The sequence below is a fragment of the Elephantulus edwardii genome, unplaced genomic scaffold (genome assembly GCF_000299155.1).
Source record: "Elephantulus edwardii isolate Elephantulus edwardi_28Jun2011 unplaced genomic scaffold, EleEdw1.0 scaffold00028, whole genome shotgun sequence".
Classification (NCBI taxonomy): Eukaryota; Metazoa; Chordata; class Mammalia; order Macroscelidea; family Macroscelididae; genus Elephantulus; species Elephantulus edwardii.
Window position 1 is genome coordinate 19,135,919 of NW_006399778.1, and position 25,408 is coordinate 19,161,326.

General features: G+C 44.5%; 1 protein-coding gene across 1 annotated transcript in view; it reads right to left on the minus strand.

Moving 5' to 3' along the window:
• The window catches only part of FHAD1 (forkhead-associated (FHA) phosphopeptide binding domain 1), a 248,176-nt gene that overhangs the window by 69,188 nt on the left and 153,580 nt on the right, over nucleotides 1–25,408 (minus strand). The window contains 3 exon segments of the mRNA XM_006883707.1: nucleotides 879–986; nucleotides 7,483–7,640; nucleotides 24,313–24,508. Of these exon segments, the coding sequence (XP_006883769.1) occupies nucleotides 879–986; nucleotides 7,483–7,640; nucleotides 24,313–24,508 (462 nt within the window).

Here is a 25,408-nt window from a genome sequence, read left to right on the forward strand (position 1 = left end):
AAGAGAGACATCAAGCTGGGAAAGGTGAGGATCAGAGAAAGAAAGGAAGATCCTCAACAAGATGAATTGACAAGTGATTACCACAATGGACCTGAGCGTGAGAGAGGTCATGAGGATGGCGTAGGAGAGGGCAGGTTCAGATCTGTTCATGGGATTGCCATGATTGTATTCAAATCGATGGCGCCTAACATCAACAGCAGACCCATTTCAGTCAGTGAGCTCCCAATCTATGAGAGCTGAGGGGCTCAGAGGTGGAGACCAAGGTCAGGCTCCAGGCCTGGGAAGCCCCTAAGGAGAAACAAGGAGAAGCAAGGGGACTCGGGCGTGAAGAGGTGCAGGTAAGAACCTCTATCTGCAAGCATCAGAGAATCTTTTGCACCTAGGGGAAGGGAATGTATTCTGCAGGAGCCCAAGAAGGTGGCAGAGGAGATCTTTCTAAGGAGAAAGGTTTCAAGCTAAGAGAAGAGGTTCTAGCTAACTGAAGGCACCCATGCTGAAGTGGACAGGTGTGTCTTGGAGAAATCCCTTGCCGGTAGAGGTAAATGCTGCACACTTTTAGGATGCTGCTGAAGGCTTTGTGCCTCCCCGAAGTTCCGTGATTTAGAATTCTTTCTTCTCTGTGCTGCAGAGCATATCCTCCACATCACCAGGCCCAACTTGTTCCCAAGCCCTGTGACTGGAGTTTACACTGATTCCAATTACTTTTCCCCACCTGGTTGTCAATGTTACGACTCCTCGGCCCTCAACTCTCTCAGCCTTCCAAAGCAGCTGAGCCCACTCAAGGACAAACTACTCCAGCACCGCTCTGCTGCTGTGATCTACACTGGTGGTTCAGAACTGCCTCCCATGGGGACCCTCAGCCTGGAATGGCTGCATACCTCCTTCTGGTAGGTCAAGTGACTCTCCAGCTCTTGGAACCTCTTCTGTTCTCCCTCTAATGCTTCCTTGGCTCTGGCTCTCTCTTGAATAATGTTTTCCTCCAAAACCTGAAAGGAAATGACATTGTTTAATAGACACGGTCTCTGTGGCAGGAGTTAGAATCTCTGTGGTTAGCTCTTCACTCCGCACAGTGGCCCCACAGGGATGCTGAAGGCAGTATGGCCCGAGGGATAAAGCCTGTGGACTGGAGTTTGGCATTAGGCAAGTAAAAATTACAGAAACTGATTTCCCTGTGCAATGGAGACCATAACAACACTTAATGCATAAGATTGCTGTGAGGAGTATATATGATAATGAGTATAAAACGCTTGGGTTTTGCCTTTTTAAAATAAATCAGACTTGTGACAAACCTGTCTATGGAGTTTGTTGGTGTCATTCACCCCACAGCACGCACTCATTTAGAGTCTCACAGTATTTCAAGTTGCATCGTCATTCTACTGCAAACTTAATAGACTGTAGTATTGTGTAAGCATAACCTTTATATTTGCTTTGAAACAAAAAATATGTCTGACTGTTTATTGCAGTATTTGCTTTATTATATGATCTAGAACAGAATCCAGAATATCTTCAAGGTGTGCCTGTATTGGTAAGGATTAGCCATTTCTTTCTTTTTTTTTTTTTGAACTGGGAATTTCTTTATTGTCTTACCTCAATAATTTTGTTTTTTTTTATTTAGTTTGTTTATTTTTCATTTCAATGAACATCTACAGAGATTTTGGAATTCCATTCATTCACTGTTGCACCCTTCTCCCCGCACAAACACCCCCCCCCGTTTGCTCCTCTCCTTGAAAAGCAAAAGAAAAACTCCCTCATTGGTACACAATCCCCCCATACCTCCCCAAAACCCACCCCCTACCCCCAAATATAAAGCCATTTCTTAAGGAGATGTGTTAGCCCAGCCTATAGGGAGTTACATTACTGATGTGTCAGAACCCTTGAAAAGAGTTTTTTTTTAAGCCATTGCACAGCCTGTTTCAGGAGGCATGGTTTCTAGCTGCCTTAACGGTGGACATACGGTCTTGCAAATCATCTACAGCTGTGAGACCAATGTCTCAATACTTTCTACACTGTAAAAAATGGCATTGATGGTGGTGAAGAGACTGTGGCAAGGAGTAATCAGAGGAACCCTGGATAAAGGAAACACTTAAAGATTTTGCTTGAAGGAAAAGCTGACTTGTAACTGCTCTGAGGTAAGATTTTCTGGGTGACTGGGGAAACCAGAGGCTTTTTGCAATAGTGCTGCTGAACTGAACCTAGATTTTCACTGATTGAGAAACTGTCTTTCACTAACTGAGGAAAATTATGCCTTGCTGTTAATCTGGCTTGGGACTGCTGGACTCAGCCTGGACTTGCATTGTGTGATATTATTTGCCTCCCCTACTCTCCAACCTATTTCCCTAATAAACCCTATAACTGTGAATAAACTCTGTGAGCCTTGCAATGAACATTGAACCCAATGATTGGTACAAATAGGGGCAGGAGCACAACCTTGCAGTTATTTGTATGGTGTAATGGACATTATCAATGGTTAAAGTTCCCCTTTATGAAGTGGAAAGAAGTCACACTCAGCCACTCTTACGTCACCACTGCTCATTATACAATTACTAACCCAAAGACCATGCCTCTCTGGCAGTCTGAATCAACCAGCAGTTCTGAGGGAGAAAGATGGGCAATCTCTTCCTGTGTGATTTACAGCCTCTGAAACCCAATGGAGGGTCAGTTATGAGTCAGTTCTGACTAGAGGGAGAGAGAGGGAGGAAGAGGGAGGAAGGGGGTGAGGGAGCAGGGGAGAGTGAGAAAAGCAGGCCAACTCTCTTGTCATCTCTACTTTGAAGATGAGGTAATAGGCTTAGAGATGCAATCAACAATAAAAAGAAAGCTAACACTTCATGATACCTCAGGCAAAGGGACTCTTCTTTTTATAATTAATGGATGCAATAATAGCCATAAAAATATCTTGATAGAAACAAAAAAGCTTTTTCTTAGCACAGCAGTGTCATCAAGCTAAAGCCTGTTTGTTGCCCTTTCCTATCTGTCCCTGTAGTCTGTGGTTGAGAGTGACTCCCCTTAAGCCACAACATGTGAACAGCATTAACTATGTCTGGAGTTTCATAAAACCAAATCGATAGGGTATCGAATGGCCATGGATCAGGATAAAAGAAGATCCTCTAAAAGACAGCCACACTCCTATATAAAAGACAACATTTGCTTTTTCTATTTACCCCCTTTTCCCAGTATTGGTTTTTTGGGTTGCATAGCAGAACAGTGGCTTCCCATTAACAGAGATTAAAGAATCACAGGGGCAGAGATTTAAACCCTAATTCCTTTGACTCCACAGCCTGTGCTCTAAACCAGAGAGACTGGCAATAAGTGGCCTATGGGCTAAATCTGGCCTGCTGCCTGATTGTTATAAATAAAGTTTTATTGGCACACCTCCAGACTCATTGTTTATGTACTGTCGATGGCTGCTTTTGTGCTAGAACAGCAAAGTTGAGCAGCTGTAATAGAAACGAGCCTACAAAGCTGAAACTATTTATTATCTGGCTCTTTATGGAAAATGTTCACTGACTCAACCATTAATGTGTGCACAAGCCAGGTACTGTTAATAGTTTGTAATAAAAAAAGGAATGTTAGATTGCTAAACCCCAACCCACTGCCGTAGAATTGATTCTGACTCATGGTGACTCTGGAGGACAAAAGAGAGCTTCCCCTCGGGCTTAGGAGACTGCCTCATTGTTCTCCTGTGGAGTGACTGGTGGGTTTGAACCACTTATCTTTGTGTTAGCAGTCAAATGACTTAACCACAGCACTATTATAATTCCTCTTGGACTGATATAGGAAAGTGGAATTTTTTAATGCGTGAAATAAAGTTCTCAAATCAGCATGCATGACAGGGAGCCTAATTAATCAGTTTTGACAAGGGTGTCATTGGGTATGAGGAAGATTTGTTTAAAATCAGAGCATCTGGAACTAATGTCTGAGGCAGTGATTGCAGGTCAGTCCCTCAGGTCAAGCTGATCAACTGAATTGCCTCAGGTGACCCTTGCCAAGGGCAAAACTGAGCATAAGCAGGGTCATGTTCTGACTGTGTATGTACCTGATGTTGCTTCCCCTCTCTGTAAGAGTAGCACAAACTAAAAGAAGGCCCTTAAATCTGAAATCAATGGATGAACAGATACCATGAGTACTGCAATTAGCAACCAGGAACAGGACACACATTCTGGGTTGAAGGCAGGGAAAAGGGAGGAAAAGGGAAGGGAAATCTTGTATGAATGAGTGAGTGGAAAACAATTTCCTTGTAAACTTTTATTCAAATCACAATTTATAAAAAGCCAGAAGCAGTCATGATTCAGTGGTATAATTCTTTCTAAACACACAAGATACTACAGGTTCAGCACCTTACGTACAGCCCCCGGCCCTCTGTCAGTGGAAGCGTGTGGGCTGCTATCATGTTCAGCAGGTTTCTGCAGAGCCTTCAAACTAAGAAAGACTAGAAAGAACTGTCTCGAAATCTACTTCTGAAAAAATCAACCAACGAAAACCCTACGGGTCACAGTACTCAGTTCATAATCCTGATAATGTGGCATTTTCTTCCAGTGCGCACGGGCTCACCACGAGTTCCCAGAGTTGGGGGTAACCAGGTGGCAGCCAGGAGAGAAAGACAGTCCCCAGTGGGAACACATGATAAGCACTGTATATCAACGATGCAAAACACAACCCAAAAGTTGATAAAAAAAGATGCCGAATGAGGGAAATAACTCAGGAGCGAGGGAGTAGGTGAAGATTTTTGACAAGGCTTCAAGGTTCTTTGTGTTCCCTGCTCCTACTATTTATTGGCACCACCTTTTAAAATTCTTATTTTATTTAAAAAAATTTTATTATTTTAAAAAAATGTTATTTTGTGTGTGTGTACCATCAAATCGAATCTGACTGGTACAGGAGGAGATTGCCCCTCCTTCTCCAGTAGAGCATCTGGTGGATTGACACCACCTTTTTCTATTTCTAACTCGCTATTCAAAGAGTCCTGGTGGTGCAGGTAGTCAGCTGCTAACCAGAAAGTCATGGTTTGGACTCACCAGCTGCTCTGTGGGAGAAGACAAGCTGCTCTGTAATGATTTACAGCCTCAAGGACCCTCCGGGGTTGTTCTACTCTGTCCTGTCGGGTTTGCTGTGAGTTGGAATTGACTTGATGTCAATGATTTTGGCTTTCTCTTCCAAATACACTCATCCTGTTTGTTGAAGCCCGGTGCCACTGAGTGTGACCCATCATCAGGTGTCCAAGGCTGTACATCTTTGCAGGAGGAAATGTTTCTCTGTGTCCTGAGGAGCAGCTGGTGGTTTTAAACTGCTGACCTTCTGTTAGTGCAATATGTTATGCATTCTGCCACCAGCACTGACTGGCAGCTCTGACGGACAGCTTTGGTGAATTAGACTGTGATGCAGATTCAACATAATTCTGGTCAGATGGTCCTTCCTTTTAAAATCTTTTATTTGACAACAGACAGGAAGGCAGAGAAAGATTCAGGGAGAAGAAGAGCTAGACATTGCAGAGAGATTTCTTGAAGTCAGTGAACATAAATTAGGAGACCGAAGTGAGGGAGGCAGAAGCGTGGGGAGTGAATGCATGTGATAGTGCAGGACTGAGTTGATAGCGTTTGTGCTGCAAACAGTAAAAGACAGTGGAAGCAGCAGGTTGAGTCTCCAACAAGGGCAGAAGAGAGGTGCTGGGGAGGGTCCAGGATCTGGGCGAGACAGTCATGAGGGTGACATGTAAATGAGCCCGCATTTCCACTCATAATTGTGCTTGTCAACTTTGGTGGGTCCCTGGAATCTCTGGGGGTGTTCACAGACCCGGCACTCAGGCTGCACCCTCACACCTGTGAGACCAGCACCTCTCGGTGGGGGGTGGCAATATCCATATATTTTAATCTCTTTCCATGATAAAAGTGCAGGTGAAACCACCTACAAAGTTGGTGGTAAAGGTGGTTAAATTCATAGCAGGTCCTTGAGTGTCAAAAAGGACCAATTTAAGACGATGATGAGAACTGGTTTATTAAGTGCTGACTCTGGACTTGGCCAGAAATTCTGGTTCAATAAGCTGGAAGTGTGCCCAAGAGTCCATAGTTTTAACAAGTTCCCAGGCGGTTTTTATCAGGCACTTTTTAAAAAAAAAAACACAAACTTCCTTCTAAGACTGAGAAATGTTTCATTTTAGTATGCACAAGGTTGCTATGAGTTAGTGCTGACTTGATGGCAACTAACAAGAGGACTTGACTACTGTGAAGGTGGAGTCAGCACCTGGAGCTGGTTGGAAATGCAGAATCCTAGGCCTCACCCCAGAACTAGTGAGTCAGACTGTGCATTTTAACAAGCTCCTTGGGTGATTCAGAGGCATCTTCCAATCTGAGAAGGACTTCTGGAAGGTGTCCTCGAACTGGAATGAGGTCTAAAAAAGGAGGCAGTGACTGTAGCATTTTGACATCCCTGAAACCTATGAAGCTGGTTTTGTATATACTTAGATGTTGTCCAAAAGTCTAATAGTTGCAAACCAAGACCCACAATAATGACCTAGAATTGCACAATTCCAGAAAGTTCAGGGTTGTCAGTTGTTAATTCCAGCCCGTGCTGATGCTGTGTTGCAGAGTAGAACTGCTTCATGGGGTTTTTACAGCGTGACTGTTGAGAAACGGATCACCAGCCCTGTCTTCCAAAATGAGACTGAACTGCCAGAATTATTGCTCATTGTCAAGTGATCAACCATTTGTGCCTCTAATCTCCTTGTTGTTAAGTGCTGTTGAGTTGTAGCTGACTCATAGTGACCCTATGAATGAAAGACCTGAACACTTTCATCGTTTCTCCAAGTCCATAGGGTTTCTGGAGAGAAGCTATTTTGGAAGTGGATGCCACTCCTGCTTCCAAGCTTGTTTTAATCAGGGAGCTCCATCAAACACTGTCTACTGTGGGTAACCATTATCTCATTTGACACATCAGTGTCACAGTGTTCAGCATCACAGCAATCACGAGTTACCTCTGTACAGCAAATGGACAGACCAGTGCTATGCAACTTAGAAAAATATTTGATCAAAACCAATTAAAACCAAGCCTGAAAGCCACAGATTAATATCACCCACCTTTAGCTTGGTAGCATAACTTTCTATCCATTAGGCCAACAGAGCTCTCTGTATGTCCAAACTCCTTAGAAATCTTAATACTCCTGTCTTTTTATGTTGGATTTGATCCCGATTTCAGCTTCAGATTAATTTCTCAAATTTATTATTCACCCTGCTTAATTAATTTAATTCCATGGCACCAAACCAGGAACGGCTGAGATTCTTCTAAGTTGTCATTGTTAGTTGCCATTGAGTGGTTTTGACTCGGAGGCACCCTGTGTACAACAGAACAAAACACCACCCGGTCCTGCGCCATCCTCACAAGCCCTGCTGTGTGTGAGTCCATTGTTACAGATCTAAGTATGTGACTCTAGTTTCTTTTAGAAAAAGTAATTCCGTCAGTTTCCAGAAGTAAGAAAACAACCAAGTCCACCTTACCATCTTCTCTTCGGTCAGCAGCTTGATCGTGGCTTTCAGCTTCTCCTCCTGCTCAAAACTCTCCCGGGACAGCGTCTCCTTTTCTGTCAGATGCTCCTGCAGCTTCTCCTGCAGCAAAGTCTGCTGTCTCTCCTGTAGACTGGTGATCGTGACCTGAAAGGAAGTAATCGGACCTGATGAGGGACAGGACAAACTAAAGTGCCATGTCCACATTTCTTCCCATTGTTTACCTTTGGAAGGGGCAGAGGTTTGCACATAGAAAAACAACGCCTGTCCTAGTGATGCACAGCGAAGCAGCAGAGCATATAGTGGTTAAGAATCAGATTGTGGATTGAGACAGAATCTCAAGCTCTATTTCCTTCTACGTGCTTCACCAGTACTGAGTTAGGAGTGAAGAGGCCTGGGATTTTTTTTTGTCTTGACTTTTCCACCAACTAGCTGTGTAGCACTAAAATAGACACCTAGCTTCTCTAGGTTTCAGTATCCCTAAAAGTAAGATAAAAAGAACAATCTACACTAGGAATCAGCAAACTACTGCCCATAGGCAAATCTCATCCACTGTGATTTCTGTAAATGTGTTATTTTTAAAATAAATTTTTTCTTTTATACTGGTTTATGTCTTGTAAGTAAAGTTTAGTTGAAACACAACTATGCCTACTCATTGGCATGATATCTATTTTTTTTTTTTAGTTTCACACTAATTGGTACTTTAGTTGTTAAAACCTAGACAAAATTGTCAGCTGAGAAGAAATTCATTGTAAGAGAGCCTGATTTTGTACCTTTTAAATTCTAGAGGGCAGTTATCGTGGCATAGTACTATTATAGCCTTCGCTCTACAATGACAGGGCTTATTAATTGTGACAGACACTGCATGGCCTGTGAGTCTCAGTTACTTACTATATTGTAGAGGATGTTTGCTGACCCTGGACTAAATGGTCTCTCTGGCTGATTACATGGGGGCCCCACTTCTTTGCCTTCTCTCTATCCATGATGCATTATGCTAAGGTAGCCCTCACTGAATCTAGGCCCACAACTTGAGGCACTGGATGTTAACTGATATGACATAGACACTGTGCTGACAAAAGCTCTATGGCTGGGCGTGCTCTCTCTTCTGCCTCTGTCATCACCACAGCGAGATGTCCAAGCGAGCCTGCTGGAGCAGGAGAGACACCTGGACCAGAATCGAATTGTTTCCATTGAGTCGAGCCTGGCTCAACCAAGCACCAGCTGACACATAGGAGTAGGGCCATCCAAGATGTAGAAACACCCAGCTGCTGACCTCAGCCATGTGCACGGCACGTGCTATTAAAGTGTCCTGTTCATAGACAGCATTATTATATATAGCAGTAGCTATGTGAGTAACACAAGTCCCAAAAATCATTTGGCCTTTCTGCCCTCTGTAGCTCTTTGTAATCCTGCAGTCTGCACTGTAGTTCTACTGCATTTAATAAACACAATTTTCAAAATCTGATGACATTTAAGTTGCTCTGGATTTTGACAGAGGAAAACAAGCAGGGTGCTTATCCCAGGAGGCCAGACAAGGGTGCACAGGTGCTTTGCCCTTGGTCTTCTGGGAGTCCCCCGCCACCCTGTTTGACTTCTTCATGTACAAAGTGGGGGCATCATTTTACCTCTTGGAGCGTCCTGACTCCTCAGTGTAACAGAATCAACATGCTTAAATGCACCACTTTCCTACCTGCTGTTACGTCTGTGCTGACTCATGACAACTCCATGCCTGTCAGAGAGGATCTGTGCCCCACATGGCTTTCTGTGGCACATTTTTCAGACATAAATTTCCAAGCTTTTCTTGTAGCTATCTTAGAATAGACTTGAACTTCAAACACTTTGGGTAGTAGTGAAGCATAGTACTGTATACATGCCAAGGAAGAGCTTAAATGAATTGGGGGACAAAAGAAGTTGTAAGATTACCTGAAGTTCTGCAGTCTGGTTTATAATTTTCTGATAATGTTCCAGAAGATGTTTCAGATACACAGGCAACCCTTACAGAGAGAAAACAGGAGGTAAGTATCGATTTGGTTCAAATCCCTTGCTTTCTAAACAATGCCTCAACAAACTCGCAGACAGGGAAGATGAAGGCTAATGCTGTTCTCTCATGAAGGGATATTCCATGAAGGAAACCGAAGCCCATTTCTGGGGCTAAGAGTTGATAAGCTATGCCTGAGTTCACATCTAAATTTCTTTTTTTGAGGTTGAACAGAAATACCCATGAACAGAATCTCTTTCTACTATATGTCTGCAAAGTGCAGTGTGTTACACAAAGAGGAGGAGAAACGAAGGGGCTCGTGTGTTCAGGGACCTACAGTTTAGTGTGAGAGACAAAGATATGTGTAGAAGGGACCGGCTGACGCTGAGCGGCCTCCAGCTCATGGAGGCTCCATGCGCATCACAGTGGAACTGAGTTCCGCAGGGTTTCCAATGGCTGGGATTTTTTGGAATTAGATTGTCAGACCTCTCTCTCGTGGAGGTGGGAGGGATGGAGGACGAAGGCATCACAAGAGGGGGAGATCATCCATTAGGAGTGGACCAAGATGGAGTTAAAGATGTAATTGTGTCCCTCCTACTCCTCCAAAAAGGTTCTGAAGTCCTAATCCTTGGTGTCTAGGAGTGAGACTTTGTTTAGCAAGAAGATCTAAGTTAACAGGTAAATCAACAGGAGGCCATAGTTGGGTAGCCTGGGTCCTAATCTAATACGAGTGGTGCCCTATGCAAGAGGAGAAGAGACACAGAGAAGATGGCCAAGTGACACAGAGTTATGCTGCCACTACACATTGGGAAAGTCTGCAGTCAGGGACCTCTCCAAATTACCAAGGACAGTGATGTTAGTTTGAGGACTAAGCTGCATTTGGTTCAGATTGTGGTCTTTTTAATCACTTGTTATGCATCTGAGAGCTGGTCTGTGCCTAAGGATGACAAAAGAATTGATTACTTTAAACTGTGGTGTTGGAGAAGAGTACTGAATATCCCACAGACAGCCAAAAGAACCAACAGGTATGTCTTGGAAAGGGTGCAGCCAGAGTGCTCCTTGGAGACCAGGGTGGTGAAGCTTCATCTCACATACTCTGGGCACGTGGCTAGGAAAGGATATTCCTTGGAGAAGGACACCCATCATGATTGCAAAGGAGAGGAAGACTCTTAACCAAGTGGACTGACACAGTGACTGCAACAATGAGTCTGAGTGTGCCAGAGATTATGAGGATGGTACAGGACAGGGCAGGTTCAGATCTGTTGGTTACAGGGTCACTAGGAGGTATATGTGACTTGACAGCACCTGACAACCTAATAACACAATCCAAGGAAAGCCTGGGGTCAACCAGAAGCAAGGAGAGACAAGGATCGTCCTCTACCGCCATTCAGAGAGAACATGGAAGAGTTAAGACACACTGAATTTAGTTCGCTTCAGCAGCACGTATACTAAAATTGGAACAATACAGAAAAGATTAGCATGGCCCCTGCACAAGATACACTGAATTTAGACTTCTAGCTTCCAGAAAAAGAGGCAGTCCCTTAACAACATGGCTTGACATTGTGGCTGCAACAGTGGGTCCTCCCAGCAACAGGCCTGAGGCTGGAGCAGGGCCGGGCAGTGGGTTTGCATCCTTCTGCAGCACACAGGGCCACTGTGGGATGGAGCCAAGCCAGGGGTCCCTAACAATGCCAAAGCTCTCAGGACTCTGAGACAACACATTTCTCTCCTTAGAAAGCCGCTCCTCTTGTGGGACTTTGTTACCGCTGCCTTAGGAAACCAAGACAGCAGTTTCTTGTCGACGTGGGCATTCTGGGCTGGCGGAATTCAGATAACTGGAGCGCAGGGTATGTCTGAATGCAGAGTAAGGGAGGCTGAATGATGACCTCGGAGAAACTCAGAGGAGCTCTGGTGGCCAGTGGGTAAGCTGTGTTGCCAATCCAAGGGCAGGCAGTTTGAATCCCCCAGATGCTCTGAGGGGGGGAGGATGGCCAATCTCCTTCCGTGTGATTTACAGTCTCTGAAAACTGGCTGGAGGGTCAGCTATGAGTCGGATTCACAGAATGGCAATGGGTTTGCTGTTTTATTTCGTTGTGGGTTTTTTTTTTTTAAATCCTGAAATCTATGAATGTCCTTCTAGAGTTAAGAGGAATCTGCAGATGGTCAAACTGGAGTCACAAGATAGGGAAATGATCCTAGATTATTTTCTGGGTGGGCTCAATGCAAACACAGTAGTTTCTGTGATAGAAATAGGTAGAAACTACAGACAGAGGAGAAGGTGGTGTCATGGAAGCAGAGAGAGCTTGTAACACGCTCTGCTCCTGGCTCTTAACAGAGGAAGGGTTAAAGGAGGCAGCTCCCAAAGGTGGAAAGAGCCCAGAAATCCAAACTAATTGCTGTTGAGTCTGTTCTGACTCAGAGTCACCCTGGAAAGCAGAGCAGCACTGACTCAGAGTGGCCAAGGTTGTGACCTTTACAGACTGCTGTGTTTTTCTTCCTCCAAGTGGCCAGTGGGTTTAAATTGCCACTTCTTCAAGGTCAAGGGTGGAGACAGGAATAAGAGTAACTGCGTTGTCTTAGTTGTCACTGAGTCAGTTCCAACTCAAGTCAACCTTTCGTGGACCAGAACCAAAGGTTGGCTGGCACGACGCCATCTTCACAATCGTTGGCATGTCTGAGTCTACTGTGACTATTCCAAGCGATCGTGAGGCACAAAATAAGCAGTGGATTCCTGTGAAGACTATTATTTTGAAGATGGCAGGACCGTCGTGAGGTGCGTGTTTGAGTGGGGAAGGAGCGAAGAGAAAGAGGAAGACTGGAGATACTAGAAAAGATCAGAGGACCTTGTCCACAGGATTCCTGAAAAGGATGAGAAGGGGTGACACAGAAATTTGGAGCATAGAATTTTGTCTGGAAGCAGGATGGAGGTGGGAGAGATAAAGGGAAGAAGGAAAAGATAGGTATGAAGAGAAAGGAAGAGAATTGAGCATGTTCCTGCCTGGGGCACAGATCTCTGACAATTCAACTTTCTGAAAGTTGCAACAAGGAGGAGTGACAATGACATTATTATTATTATTATTATTATTATTATTATTATTATTATCATCATCATCATCATCATCATCATCAAGTATTAAGCACCACCCAGGGAGTTTGGTAGCCACTGGTAAGAAGCTGCACTGCAATCCCCAAAATCAAACTGTGTGCAGTTCGAATCCACCAGCTGCTCTGTGGGAGAATATGGGCAGTTTCCTCCTGTGCGATTTACTGCCTCTAAAAACCCACTAGAGGGTTAGCTATGAATTGGTTCTGACTCCATGGCACACAACAACTAGTACCTCCTATGAGTCCTGGTAAAATACAGGTTAAGTGTTGGGTTGCTAACCAAAAGATCAACAGTTCAAATCCACCAGGCACCCAACAGTAGAAAGATGAGGCAGTCACCTCCCATTTAAGATGTACAGTCTCAGAAATGGGATGGAGGGTGGCTGGGAGGGGACAACAGTGAGTCTGTGTGTTGGTTTTCCACATACCAGGCACTACTTCAGCAATGCCACACATCACTCTTTGATCATCAGAAACAGCCCACAAAGAATCTATTTGCCATTTATAGGTGAGGCAACTGAAGCTCACAAGATTTAACTACAGAGCTGGTAGGTGGTAGAAGCAGAATTCAAATGTCATTCTTGTCTGAAAGAGATCAGAGGCTTGAGAGGAAATGGGCTAATGGGAAGTGTGTGTTGGAAAAGGTATGTTACAAGGATGCAAATCACAGAGAAGCATGATGGCCTGGCTGACGATGGCTTGGGCTATGATAGGACCTGGTGAGCATGTGAATTTGTGATGGCTAAATGAGGATGAGCCCTGATGGTACGTATAAGTACTGGATAGTTAAGCAAAAGCTCAGCAGTTCAAATCTACTGATCATTTGGAGAGAGAAATGATGGGCAGTCACAGTCTTCTCCGATGTGTATTTACAGCCTCAGAAACCTGACAGAGAGTTGCTATGAGCTGTGACATTTTTGTAGCAGTGGTTTTTATCCCCAGACTAGGGAGAATTTGAGAGCTCACTCAGCTACAACCTGTGACCCAGAAATCAGAAGTCAAGTCCTGGACAGAACCCAATATTGTAGATGAGGAGGGGGCCAAGGGTTCCAAAAGAGGAGTGGGAATTGATCATGATCCTAGATGAGACGATGGCTTGTATGTCCTAACAGGTAACTTTTTCTCCTGATATTTCTTTTGATTGGATTTTTTTAAAATAAAAACCCAAACAAAAAATGGAAACACATTGTGCATATTATGTTGCACTTTCCTCCATTTCGAGTTGCAGTACTTGAGGATGCTATGGGCAGGACATTAAATGATCCAGGAAATATTAAAAGAAGATGGGAAGAGTACAGAGTCATGGTACCAAAAAGAATTGGCTGACACAGAAGAATTTCAAAAAACAACATAAAATCAAGAGGCAATGGTGATGAAGGAAGAAGGACTTGGAAAAGAACAAAGCCCCAGTAATTGAAGGAATAACAGTTGATATATTTCAGCAAAGAGAGGCTGCCCTGGACGTGCTCACCAGGTTGTGCCAAGAAATCTGGAGGACGGCTACCTAGCAAACTGACAGGAAGAGATCCACAATTATTCCTATTCTAAAAAAAGGTGACTTGACAGAGTGTGGAAATTATCAAACAATATCCCTAATATCACATGCAAGCAAAATCCTGCCGAAGATTATTAAAAAATAACTGGAACAGTACATCAACAGAGACCTACCAGATATACAAGCTGGGTTTAGAAGAGATTGTGGCACTAGAGACATTATTACCAATGTCAGATGGATCTTCGCCTATAGCAAAGAGTACCAGAGGAATGTCTGTTTCATTCACAACAAATTGTGGCTAACCTCGGGGAGAATGGGAATCCCAGAACATTAGACTGTGCTTATGTGAAACTTATACTTGGACCAGGAAGCAGTCCTCAGAGCAGAGCAAGGAAACACTGCATGGTTCAAAGTCGGGAAAGGAGTGCGTCAGGGATGCGTCCCGTCCTGTCTCCATACCTTTTCAAACTCTCTGCAGAACATATCATTTGAGAGGCTGGGCATCAGGATTGGAGGAAGACTTGTTAACGGCTTACTTTATACAGATGACACAATCTTGCTTGTTGAAATTGAGGAATACCTAAAGCGCTTGCTGCAGAAGGTCAAGGACTATAGTCTTCAATATGGACTGAAGCTCAACATCAAGAAGACAAAGATTCAAAAAAAAAAAAAGAAGACAAAGATTCTTAACCACTGGGCCAATTGGCAGCACCATGATAGAGAAGAGATGGAGGTTCTTAACAATTTCAACTTGCTCAGCTCCACAATCACACTCTTGGAACCAGCAGTCAGGAAATCAAAAGACAAATTGCACTGGGAAAATCTGCAGTCAGGAACCTCTATAGACTATGTCAGTCTAGAGACTCAGGTGTGCCTGATCCAGGCCACGGTCTTCGCAATTACTTGCTATGCATCACAGAGCTGGATAATGACTAAGGATGGTAGAAGAAGAATCTATACCTTTGAGTTGTGGTGCTGGAGAAGAGTCTTGAACATACCATGGACTGCCAGGAGAACAAATAGGTCTGTCTTGGAGAGAGTGAAACCAAGTTTCTCCTTGGACGCTAGGATTTTGAAGGTCCATCTCACATAATTTGGGCATGTGAAGGTAGAACTGATCCTTAGAGAAGGATATCATGCTTGGAAGGGTAGAGAGACAGTGCAGGAGAGGAAGACCCCAAACGAGATGGACTGACACAGTAATTGGGGTAACAGGGGTAGGTGTGTTGAAGTCAATGAGACTGGCTCAGGACAGGGCAGGCTTCTGTACATAGGGTCGCTATGAGAGACAGGTGACTCAATAGGACTTAACAACGGCAACAGCATATATCTTGGCTATCCAAGACAGCAATTTTTCCTGTACATAGAAGGCCAGCAAAAGAGAGGAAGACCCTCATGGAAATGGATTGACACAATGACTGTAACAATGGGCTTCATCACGTCGGACATAGTGAGGATCATCAGTTCTGCTGGCCACAGGGTCGCTATGATTTGTAGTTAACTGAATGGCACCTAGCAACACAACAAAGGAAGCTTTTCATTTGCATCACAATCTTGAAGAAATAGAAATGCACAACTAACTGAACTTGTGGATAAAAATGTATAAAGTTATTTCTTCCTCTTTGCAAAAGAAACCTGAGAAATGAGGTGGGAGGAGCGCGGGGCTCACTTTCAGAGTTCCTCCTCAGAGACCACAAACGGTCCTTGAATTCCTGGCTAGATCTCCCAGCAAATCCTTTAATCAATAGACCCTTGAGTTCTGCCAGGCTTTGGTGTCTTGGCATTTTATCACTGAACAATGTTGTTTTTGTTGTGAGCGGTCATGTGTTTAGTCCCTGGATCCTGGTGATCCTGTGTATGACACAGGCTGTCATGGTGTTTCCAATAACTGATTTTCAGAGGCTGATCGCCAGGCCTTTCTTCCTCCTCTTCCTTTGTCTTAAAATGTCACTGACACTCGTTTACATCACAGCAGCACACATGTCAGCAGGGGCAGAAGGGTCAAGATGCTGTGCTCGAGCAGCAGGTGGTTAGGAATGAAACGCAGGTCTCCATCAAGGAAGGCAAGAATTCTACAACTGAACAACTTAATAATACGTCCTACAGTTCCCCCTCCAAGTTCAGTTAGTCTAGCATTTTCTCGAATTTGTATTTCAGGATTTACACACTGGAAGAGAAAATGCCTATTTATATCAATTTCTCCCTTGCTGAGCTGTTGAAGAATGAGTCCATTTCACCAGCTGTTCCATTGTTACCTTCCTGATGCTGCTCTTGGCTTCTTAGAACAAAGTCGTTGGGAGCATGTATCCAGTCACCAGATCACTGTTACCTCAGCAGTACAGAGGCTGTTGTGTTGATTCCCACACACAGCAACCTGTGTGTACAGGCGACTCTTTTTTAATTTCTTTCTTTTTTCTAGTTTTGTGTTTTATTTATTTAAGAAGTTCAGGTCTTGACTGCATATTTCCTCAGTGGGTACAGGCACTCTTTTCGCTGCTGCTTCTTGGGCTTCAGGTTTTCCTCGTGCTTGTTGAGCCTTCGGCGCATGGCACGTGTTTTCCTGGGCTGCAGATCCTGGGGTTTGTACTTCTTGCCCTTATAGTGTTTTCTGAGGTTCTCCTTCTGAGTCTGGTTAATAACAGTGAGAACACGGGCAATGGGGTTTCGGACAACTCGGATTTTGGAGAGCTTAGAAGCCGCACCGCCTGTCACTTTGGCGACACGCAGCTGGGAAAGCTCCACCTTCAGATCGTCCAGCTGTTTCAACAGCTCTTCCTTCTTCTTGGTCCGGAGCCTTGATTTTGGCCATGGCTGAGTGATAGAACCCGGCTGCCACCTGAAACAAGCCCACAAGCAGGAGACTTTTTTCCAATGGCTGTGATCTTGGGAGCAGACAGCCAGGCCATTTTTCTGAGGAACCTGCAGGTGGACTTGAAACTTAACCTTACACTTAGCAGCCAGATGTCACATGGACTCTTTGTATGACTCGGGGTGCTCCAGGGCTTCCACAGAATAACATTATTTCAAGATGTTATTGTCTGGAGTAGAAGGAAAGGGGATATGTATTTGGGGTCCTCTCACATTCTTTAGGGAGCTGAACTGCTGAGCCAAAGGCAGTTTCGACTCCCACAGCAGCTCTGAGGGAGAAGAAGGGGGCTTTCCTCCAGCCTTGGGAGATCGACTCTCCAGAGAGCCAGCTAGGAGCCGATTCCAACTCACAGGAACGGCTTTTTTTGAATTTACACTCTTTGGCTGCTTCTTACACATCCCCAGTGCATGTTAGTATAGGAGAGATTCTGCAGAGACCTGTTTAATGTCAGTCTGGTCTCGTGACATTAGAAGCCATGAGAAAAACATGATGTCTGATACATACTGCCTAGGGCCAGTCTTTCTCTGCTTTCTGGAATTGCCGACTTGACAGATTCATTTTACAGCCCTTGTTTCCTTATGGTGGTAACATGTGACTAGATTTACAGATACGGTCGGTGATGACCAAAATGGTCCTGAGAGAGGGAAGGGGACAGTGGACTCAAAACATGGCCCCACTGTTGTCTGGATAGAGGCCATGGTCTTCTCTGTCTCTGTCTCTCTCTCTCTCTCATCTCAGGGAAGAACTAGAACTGAGATCCAGACTGCAGCTCCTTTCATGGAGCTGGGAAGTCTTCTGTGATTATGATGGCAGAAGCAGTGAGGTGGGAGAGAGCCCAGGGTTGTTGGGAGAACCCCTGCTCCTCTCCCCTCCTCTCTGCATTATGATGAAGACAGGCACCTGTAGAAAATGAAATTTCATTTTGATTTTATTTATGAAGGCCTTTGTACCACCTCTTAGACAGCTTTGGAGACATTATGGCTGGGGATGCTGCAGCAACAAAGTTGAAAGTCACTCTTCTTCTCTTGTCTTCCTTATTACTGTAAGAATGTCACATCCATGCACCTCTCTTAAGCTGCTTAGTTTTACAAGGTTGAACTTTCTCAAGACACCCTGGATTTTCTCCTCTTCTCATTCAGCAATTTTTTCTTCTTTTTTTTTCTCTACTAGTTTATTTACAAAATTTTAATACACATTTGAACAAATTCTTTCAATTTCCCTCACCCCCTACCCATCAAATTGTACAACCCAATGATTAATCCCCTTTTCCCCCTGCATATCCACATCCCTCTGCTTCCAACCTCTCCCACCCCTCCTGGATCCTTATACTCATTCTACAATAATGGTTCTATACAGTATTTGTCCTTATGGGGCGGAGTTAGTTCACTCAGCATAATGCTCTCCAGTCTCTCCCAAGTTAGGTAATAATTTACAAAGTTATTGCTCCTGTGTGTTGCATAGTATTCCATTGTGTGAACGTATCATAATTTCTCCATCCATTCCTTTGTGGTTGGACATTTGGGCTTTTTCCATGTTCTTGTGATGGTGAATAATGCTGCTATGAACACTGATGTACAAATCTCCATTTGTGCCTCAGTTCTCATCTTTTCAGGGTATATCCAAGTCGTGGTATAGCTGGGTCATATGGAATTGCTATGTTCAGGTTTTTGAGGAAGCACAAAACTGCCTTCCAGACTGGTTGCACCATTCAGCAATTTCTTCTTAAATGATACCATGGCTTAAGTCATTAACTCATCTAGCAGATATTTATTAAGCACCTGATAACAACTGGACCAATAAGTGACATGAAAACCAGATCAGTTGAGGGAAGAACCATCTGTAAGGAATATATGCTTAGGCATTTTATATATGGCAACAATCTGGAGAAAGGGGTGCATTGTGGGGAGGGCTGAGGGGAGGAGAGAGGAAGAAAATGTGCAACAATGGGAAAAACCCTAAAACAAAGCACTTTCAACATTAAAAAATAAAACCCCTAACTCACCCCAACAAACAAAAAACCCAGAGAGAAAGCATTAAAACTGTCAAGGAGTTTGTTTAATCTGCTTCTACAATCAGTTCCTATGGAAGCAGCAAAAAACCCAAATGATAGGCTGCTGAAGAGTTTAAAACATTCAAAAGCAAAGCCAGGCCTTTGAAGACTAATGAGTGTTTGACTCGAGCCAAGACACCTCATATGCATAGATAGCCATTTAATGATTAAAGTGCACTTGATGCAAGATATTTTCAATTTGTTTCCTATGCATCTGAAAACCGGACAATGACTATCAAGACTGAAGGACTGATGCCTCTGAGTTGTGGTGCTGGTGAAGAGTACTGAATATCCCACGGGCTGCTGAAGGAACACACAAATCTGTCTTGAAGGAAATGCAACCAGAGTGCTCCTTAGAGGCAAGGGTGGTGAAACTCCGTTTCACGTATCTTTGGCATAATGTCTGAAAGGCCAGCCTTTGGAAAAAAAATCTGCTGGGAAAGACAGAGGGTCAAGGAAAGGGAGGAAGAGCCTCAATGCGATGGATTGGCACAGACTACAACAACGGGCTTGGATTATCTAACCATTCTTTTCTTACACTCCCACCCTCCCTTCTCCCCACTCTAACCATCCTACTTTTGATGAATAGACAATCAGATATAACGTGCACTGCAAATAAACATCTGGAGCAGGATACACACTATGGATCGAATGGGGCTGGGAGGGGAAGGAGAAGAGGAGGAGGGAACAGGGCAGAGGTGGATGAAGAGTTTCACCTGCTATATTAAGGGTTTGCTTTAATACTTTAAGAAGTGAATTGCAACAATTGAATTAATGCCTAAGAATGATTTCTGAAAAAAAAAAAAAGAATGGGATTTGTAAGCTTTCACCTTTTACTCAAATTTTTTAAAAAACCAAAAACTTGAGCGTGGTGGAGATTGTGATGATGGCCTGGGCTTGGGCAAGTTTAGATACGCTGTTCACAGGGGCACTATGAATTGCACTCAATTTGACGACATGCCTCATATACTTTGGGCATGTTGTTAGGAGAGGCTACTCCTAGGAGAAAGACATTATGTTTGGAAAGGAGGCGGCTTGGCAAAAGAGAGGAAGGCCTTCGACTAGATGGATTGACATGGTGACTGCAGCGACGGACTCAATGTCAGAGATGATGAGAATGTCAGAGGAGAGGACAAGTTCATATCTGCTGTTCACACGGCAACTATGAGTCATACTTGACCCGATGGCACCTAACAACAACAACAACAACGAATGTGTGTAGATCCTGGACAATTACTAAAGAAGACTGAAGAAGGACTAGTGTGTTTGTATACGGTATTGGCAAAGAATAATGAATACGTCATGGATTTCTAGAACAAATCTGCTTGAATGAAGCACAGCGAGAACATTCCCTAGCTATCAGTAGTGTGAGAGGGAGCTCTGGTGGCCTTGTGGCAAGAAGCTGTGCTGCAATCCTGAAGGCATGTGGTTCGAATCCACCAGCTGCTCTGCGGGAGGATGGGAAATCTCCTCCCATTGGATTAACTGCCTCTGAAAACCTGCTGGGTAATTTCTGACTTGATTGGACAGTTCTGACTTGATTGGACACAACAAGAATAGCATGAGTCGTAGTCCATTTGATGGTGCCCAGTGACAGAGATCAGTAGTGTGGAAATGTTGTCTTATGTGCTTCAGACATGTAATCAGGAGGGGACATTTTCTGGAGGGCGACATACTTGATACAGAAGAAGATCCCTGACACAGAGGAAGATCCTTAATGAGATGGACTGACATATGGGCTGGAACAATGGACACCAGCACAGCGACAGTTGTGAGGATGCTACAGGCTCTTGTACGTGGGCTTGCCATGAGTTGGAACTCGCTTGATGGCACCTAACGCCATGTGGCACGTGCTATTGTAGGTGCTGAGGACACATCACAATCTACAGATGAGGCATCCAGGGTGACAATCGGCTCCTTGGCGCCTTGTCTCGGTGTCTCACCAGCACCTCACGCTCATCTTCCCTCCAAGTTGGTCCTCGCCCAGCACTCCCAGTTTAGTGAAGGAATCACATCTGTCCTGGCACAGGATCCAGGAACTCGGAGATGCGGCTGCCCTCCTCCTCACTTCACAACCACCACATCCGATGCTATGGCGGAGGCTGGGTGATTTTCCTTTTAAAAGATGCTGAAGTCTTCTTCCTTCATCCCTGCTTTGCCCTAGTGGAGGTCACTGCCATCTCTTAACTACTTTCCTCCTGTTGCCCTTATGGCCACCACCCACCCCATTATTCACATTACTTGCCAAGAAGATTGTCTCAAACTTTCTCCATTAGTCATTTACTTAAAACCCTTCATCAGTTTCTCGCTACTCTTAGAATAAAGTAGAACATCTTAAAGTCCTTTTAAGGTCACTGAACCTTACTATCTCGCCTCACCTGTCTTGCTCCACACCCTGCCCTGGATTCTTTTAACCCCTTAGTTCCTCTGAAGAGAAAGCTTCCCTTTTCCATCTGTGGCAAAGAACTATGCATCCTACAGACCTCTGCCTCCCTGACCAGGCCCGAGCCCTGTACGTTTTTTTAGCACTCACTTTCCTATACTTTAATTTTATTATCTAGTTGAGTGATTTTTAAAATGCTAATATTCACTATCATCTTGCCCTCCCCCCTAGGCTATAAGTGCAATGAGGCCAAGGATAGGTCCACTGTCTCCACAATATTTTACTATGAAACATTTCACACATAAAGCAGTTTGGGAACAAGTTTACAGAACAACTGTTTGCCCATGACATGGATTCATCTGTTTCTAAAGGCTTCATTCTTGCTTTGCCCTGAGTGGTGCCTGATGCAACGAATCTTAAATGGAATCCCACCTTAAGGTTGTTCACACCTTTCAACCTCTAGGATAATATCTTAAGGAAGTATTTAGAGGAAAGTGCCATAGTATAGACCTCAGCATTGTCTGTAGGCGTGGAGATCTGAAAACTACTTAAATGATCATAATAAGTGAAAAGAGTTAGGGCATAACCCACACAGTGGAATTTGTCTCCACCCATAATAGCGATGTGGTGACATGGAGGGCCTCTGTGATGAGCCATTGGGAACAGAACAAAAGTCAAAGACGGGTCAGTGTCATATGATACTTTTGGTATAACAGGAAATAAATAAATGCAGAGATAATGTCTTCCATGCTGTAATAACCAACCAAACAACATCAACAAAATACCAATGATGCCATTGAGTCAATCCGCATTCAGTCCATACCTCTCAGAGGAGGACTGCTCTGTAATTCTCCTGGACTGTAATCTTTACAGAAGCAGATCCTCACCTCTTGTCTCTCACGGGTCTACTGGTGGGTCCAAACCTCCAACCTTTTGGTTAACAGCTAAGCACAGTAATTATTTCATCCACTCAAGGACTTGCATGTGGTATGAAAGCCAATGAGCTGAATCCAACTCTCAGAGACCCTACAGAACAGAGTAGAACTACCCCCATGGGGTTTCCAAAGCTATCACCTGTAGGGAAGCAGACTGCCACAACGTTCTCGTGCCTGAAGTCCTGCTCTTTCTGCTAATAGCCAAATGTTTAACCACTGTACCACCAGAACTCCTTTGTGCCAGAACAGCCATATAGAAATATATTTTACATATGTGAAGGCACACAGTTAGAATTCATAAGCTGCTCCACAGGAGATGGGTAAGCAGTCCACTCCCGTGTGATTTACAGCCTCTGAAAACCTGCTGGAGGGTCAGCATTGAGTTGGTTCTGACTCAGTGGTAGAGAACAACCAACACATATTTTAAAGGTGCCTTGGTGGCATAATGTGTAATGTTGGGGCTGTGGTCTGAACCTCCTAGTCACTCCAAGGCAGGAAGATGGCATCTCCTCTGAGACAGATTTCGTTTACAGCCTCAGACCCCCAGTGCAGGGGGAGAGCCCCAGTGAAAGGTAACTTTGAGTTGAAACTGACTTAATGACAGTCAAAGGGTTTAGTTTAGTTGGTTGTTGTTAGGTGTCATTAAGTATGACTCAGAGCGACATTATCAACAACAGACCTGAGCACTGTCCTATCCTGTGCTGTTCTCATCATGTGACACATTCGAGCCCACTGCTGCAGGTACTGTCAATCCATCTCACTGAGGTTCTTCCTCTCTGCTGACCCTCCACCTTTCCTAGCTTGATGTCTCTCTCCAAAGAATAGCCTTTCTCAACCCTGCTTGCTGAAACTAAAGAGGATCTGAAGCATTTGCAGCAGAAGGTCAAGGACTCTAGTCTTCAATATGGATTGCATCTCTACATCAAGAAGACAAAGGTTCTCACCACTGGGCCAACTGGCAGCACCATGACAGATGGATAAGAGACTGAGGTTGTTAACAATAACAGCTTGCTTGGCTCCACAATCAACACTGTTGACACTAGCAGTCAGAAAATCAAAAGATGAATTGCGTTGGGAAAAATCTGCTGTCAGGGACCTCATCAGAGTACTGAGAAGCAACAATGTCAGTCTAGAGACATCCAGGCCATGATCTTTGCAATTACTTGCTATGCATCAGAGAGCTGGACAATGACTAAGGATGACAGAAGAAGAATTGATGCCTTTGAGTTGTCCTGGAGAAGATTCTTGAACATACCATGGACTACCAAACAAACAGGTCTGTCTTGGAGAGGGTGAAACCACATTTCTCGTTGGAGGATAGTCTTGAAGCTCCATCTCACATATTTTGTGCATGTGGCCAGAAGGGATCAGTGCTTGGAGAAGGACATCATGCTTGGAAGGGTGGAAGGATAGCCGAAGAGAGGAAGACCCCAGATGAGATGGATTGATACAGTGACTGGGGCAACGACGGTTGGTGTGTCAGAATTAGTGAGATTGGCTCAGGACAGGGCAGAGTTCAGAGCTGCTGTACGTAGGGTTGCTGTGGGTCGCAGGTGACTCAATGGCACATAACAACAACAACATGCCCAAAGTGCTGGTTAGTGCATGTCAACTTCTTAAGTCTAAGATCTGGGTACTCTTTTGATCCTCATTTTATAAGGAAACTTGAGGTACAAAGAAGGAAAATAAGTTGCAGCTATTTCTGTAGAAAAATGTCTTGGAAGTTATACCCCAAAACCTAAAAGTAGTTAGTACTGACAGGCGGGGTTTGTTGAGATTCAGATTTCATTTTCTTTTGGCTTCTGTCATGTTTCCTTTTTTCTTCTCTGATGCGGTCCTACTTATGTATTTTTTGGAAGGGAAAAAAACCACTTCTCAAGTGGAGAAGAGCAAACTTGGCCACCTACCTAAGGCGCCTTCCTTAACAGCTGTCCCCTCATGCTAAGATTCAACACGACATTTGAGCTATGGGAGGTGGCTGTGTGCCAGAGAAGCCCCAGTAACCTTTGTGGGAGCTGGAGAGCTGGATCCCCACGTTCCCGAGCAGCTGCTCCGTCTCCTCCAGCCAGGCCAGTGGGAAGCTCAGTATGTCCAGCGCCGTCTTCTGGAGCTCCGAGACTGGAGGGCTCACCTGAAGGTGTTGAAGAAGGTCGACCTCCTTCTTCAGGTCGAGGCTGCAACACGGCTTCTTCATGCAGTCCTGAAACGAGACGAGACCATGAGGCCAGAAATAGCACTGGGAGAACCATGTGGAGAACATTCTGGACTTCATCATGAAGCAGTCAACACCAGGTGCTGGCTGCCCTGGGGGTTGTTGTGGTTCATTTGCTTTATATTTTGGGCACTCTGATTTGGACTTTTGATGGCCAGAGCGACCCCACTTTTAGGTGTGTGGCAATCCCAAAGCTGACTGTCACCTGCAGTTTGGTTGAAATGAGAACCCTATTTGGTTACTTCCAGCCATCTCAATTCCTGCCGAGATCAACACACAAGCTGGTGGGAAGGCCTCCTTCCCTGCTTTGCAGGAGTGCTGACGAGCCAACATTTGGCAGATGCCTCAAAGAGAAGCCGCCTATTTCCAGAGGAAGCAGAAGCAGCTGCCTGCTCTATTCAGAGGCAGCCCAGCGTGGGACAGCCAGGCCCTCTGGTCTGTCTCCTCCACAGTCAGAGGTGATGTGGATAAAAAGAGAATTAAAGAGTAGGGATATGTCGCTGGTTCATCTGGAAAGACCATGGGGCTATTTTCATTGTTGTTGGGGTCTCCCAAAGTTAGAGCTTCAAGGCACTTAGGCATGTTTCCCTTGGTTACACAGCTCACCTGGGTGGCCTTTGGGGAAAGTCTTTGTTCTCTAAGTTTCTCCAATAAGAGAAAAAAAAGTAGATTGAAAAAAGCAAAGATGTCTGTCCATACTGATTTCTACAAATAAGTTGTTGTTTTGTGTGGTTGAGTTGAAACTGACCTATCATAATGTTCTCCCACAGAGCAGCTGGTGGGTTCAAACCACATGCCCTGGCAGCACAGCTCCTGTGCACCAGAACCCTCTCTACTCACACACACACACACACACACACACACACACACACACACACTCTGTCTACA